The following is a 2,735-nucleotide window of genomic DNA, read 5'->3' as shown; positions in this document are numbered from 1 at the left end:
TGAGCTCAGTGGTGGGAAAGATGCTGGAGTCTATTATAAAGGATGAAATTACAACACATCTGGATAGTAGTAACAGGATAGGTCAGAGTCAGCATGGATTTATGAAGGGGAAATCATGCTTGACTAATCTTCTGGAATTTTTTGGGGATGCAACTCTGAAGATGGACGAGGGAGATCCAGTAGATGTGGTGTACCGGGACTTTCAGAAAGCTTTTGATAAAGTCCCACATAGGTGGTTAGTGAGCAAAATTAGGGTGCATGGTATTGGGGGCAAAGTATTAACTTGGATTGAAAGTTGGTTGGCTGACAGGAAACAAAGAGTAGTGATAAGTGGCTCATTTCGGAATGGCAGGCAGTGACCAGTGGGGTACCGCAGGGATCAGTGCTGGGACCACAGCTTTTTACAATATATACTAATGATATAGAAGATGGTATCAGTAATAACATTAGCAAATTTGTTGATGATACTAAACTGGGTGGCAGGGTGAAATGTGAGGAGGCTATTAGGAGATTACAGGGTGACCTGGACAAGTTAGGTGAGTGGTCAGATGCATGGCAGATGCAGTTTAATGTGGATAAATGTATGGTTATCCACTTTGGTGGCAAGAACAGGAAGGCAGATTACTACCTCAATGGAATCAATTTAGGTAAAGGGGCAGTACAGAGAGATCTGGGTGTTCTTGTACACCAGTCAATGAAGGTAAGCATGCAGGTACAGCAGGTAATGAAGAAGGATAATAGCATGCAGGCCTTCATAACAAGAGGGATTGAGTATAGAAGCAAAGAGGTTCTTTTGCAGCTGTACAGGGCGCTGGTGAGACCACATCTGGAGTACTGTGTGCAGTTCTGGTCTCCAAATTTGAGGGAAGACATTCTGGCTATTGAGGGAGTGCAGCGTAGGTTCACGAGGTCAATTCCTGGAATGGCTGGACTACCTTCCGCTGAAAGACTGAGCGACTGGGCTTGTATACCCTTGAGTTTAGAAGACTGAGAGGGGATATGATTGAAACATATAAGATTATTAAAGGATTGGACACTCTGGAGGCAGGAAACATGTTTCCGCTGATGGGTGAGTGCCGAACCAGAGGACACAGCTTAAAAATACGGGGTAGACCATTTAGGACAGAGATGAGGAGAAACTTCTTCACCCAGAGAGTGGTGGCTGTGTGGAATGCTCTGCCCCAGAGGGCAGTGGAGGCCCAGTCTCTGGATTCATTTAAGAAAGAGTTGGATAGAGCTCTCAAGGATAGTGGAATCAAGGGTTATGAAGATAAGGCAGGAACAGGATACTGATTAAGGATGATCAGCCATGATCATATTGAATGGTGGTGCAGACTTGAAGGGCAGAATGGCCTACTCCTGCACCTATTGTCTACTGTAACATCTTCAGTGGGCCTCAGGCGAAGCACTGCTGATAATTCCTGCTTTCTATTTATATGTTAGGGTTTCTTTGGTTTGGTAATGTTATTTCCTGTGGTGAAGTCACTTCCTGTTCCTTGTCTCAGGGGGTGGTAGATGGAGTCTAACTCGATATGTTTGTTGATAGAGTTCCAGTTGGAATGCCATGCTTCTAGGAATTCTCGTGCGTGTCTCTGTTTGGCTTGACCCAGTCAAAGTGGTGTCCTTCCTCATCCATATGTAAGGATACTAGTGAAAGAGGGTTATGTCTTTTTGTGGCTAGTTGGTGTTCATGTATCCTGATGGCTAGTTTCCTGCCTGTTTCTCCAATGTAGTGTTTGTTACAGTCCTTGCACGATATTTTGTAAATGACATTAGTGTTGCTTGTTGTCTGCATAGGGTTTTTCAAGTTCACTGGTTGCGGCTTTACTTTACAGGAAATATCACCACCACAGGAAATGACGTCACCAACCCAAAGAAACCCAAACATATAAATAGTAAGCAGGAATTTTCAGCAGCGCTTCACCTGAGGCCCACTGAAGATGTTACCTAGTATGGTGACGAAATGTCTGGAAATGAACGATTCAGCGCAGCGAGCAAACCTACATCCAAAACCTCAACCTGAGCTACAAATCTTCTCAAAACTCGCTAAGTTTAAAGAATTAAAAAAATATATTTTTCTTCAGTCAATTCTGGAAAATTCATACCATTATAGGCTGCAATAGCTTCACTCCCCTTTTGTTTGTAGCCAAATATGAGATCGATCCATTCATGCAGATGTTCAGAAACATACTGACTCTCCAGAGCATCTCTGTTCTTCTGGAGAAAATCATCAGGGCCTAAAGGGCACAATTCATTTTAACTCTAGTTTAGCCACATCAACACAGAGCAAATCTATTATAACAGAATACACAACATAGCAGGTTCAGCTTGGATGCAGTTTTCAAATTGGTTGGATGGTTCGATTTTGTTCACCATTCAATTTGTTTCAAGTTATCCACTGTGTTCTAAAGTGTCTCTGTTCGTATTTGTGTACAGGAATTCTTCCATTTAAGGTTCTAACTGCTGGAAGCATACACTCTGTACATGGAGTTATTCCCATGTCTTACCTATAACAGGGTAGGGCCAAAGCTTAAATACCTAAGCAAAGTAAACAGGTATTTAAGGTTAGAAAAGCGCAGCAGGTCAGGCAGCATTCAAGGAGCAGGAGAATCGCCGTTTCAGGCATGAGCCCTTCTTCAGGAATGAGGAAAGTGTGCCAAGCAGGCTAAGATAAAAGGAAGGGAGGAGGGACTTGGGGAGGGGTGTTGGAAATGCGATAGCTGGAAGGAGGTTAA

At 43.3% G+C, this 2,735-nt stretch overlaps 1 protein-coding gene across 1 annotated transcript in view; it reads right to left on the bottom strand.

The window, feature by feature from the left end:
* Positions 1–2,735, bottom strand: part of nsmaf (neutral sphingomyelinase (N-SMase) activation associated factor) — a 98,340-nt gene that overhangs the window by 47,085 nt on the left and 48,520 nt on the right. The window contains exon 18 of the mRNA XM_043689321.1: positions 2,106–2,237. Within this exon, the coding sequence (XP_043545256.1) occupies positions 2,106–2,237 (132 nt within the window). The remainder of the gene's footprint in view (positions 1–2,105; positions 2,238–2,735) is intronic.

Source organism: Chiloscyllium plagiosum, chromosome 4 (genome assembly GCF_004010195.1).
Source record: "Chiloscyllium plagiosum isolate BGI_BamShark_2017 chromosome 4, ASM401019v2, whole genome shotgun sequence".
NCBI classification, from domain to species: domain Eukaryota; kingdom Metazoa; phylum Chordata; class Chondrichthyes; order Orectolobiformes; family Hemiscylliidae; genus Chiloscyllium; species Chiloscyllium plagiosum.
Note: the sequence above shows the minus strand (reverse complement) of the source record. Positions and strands in the feature narration are given on the sequence as shown.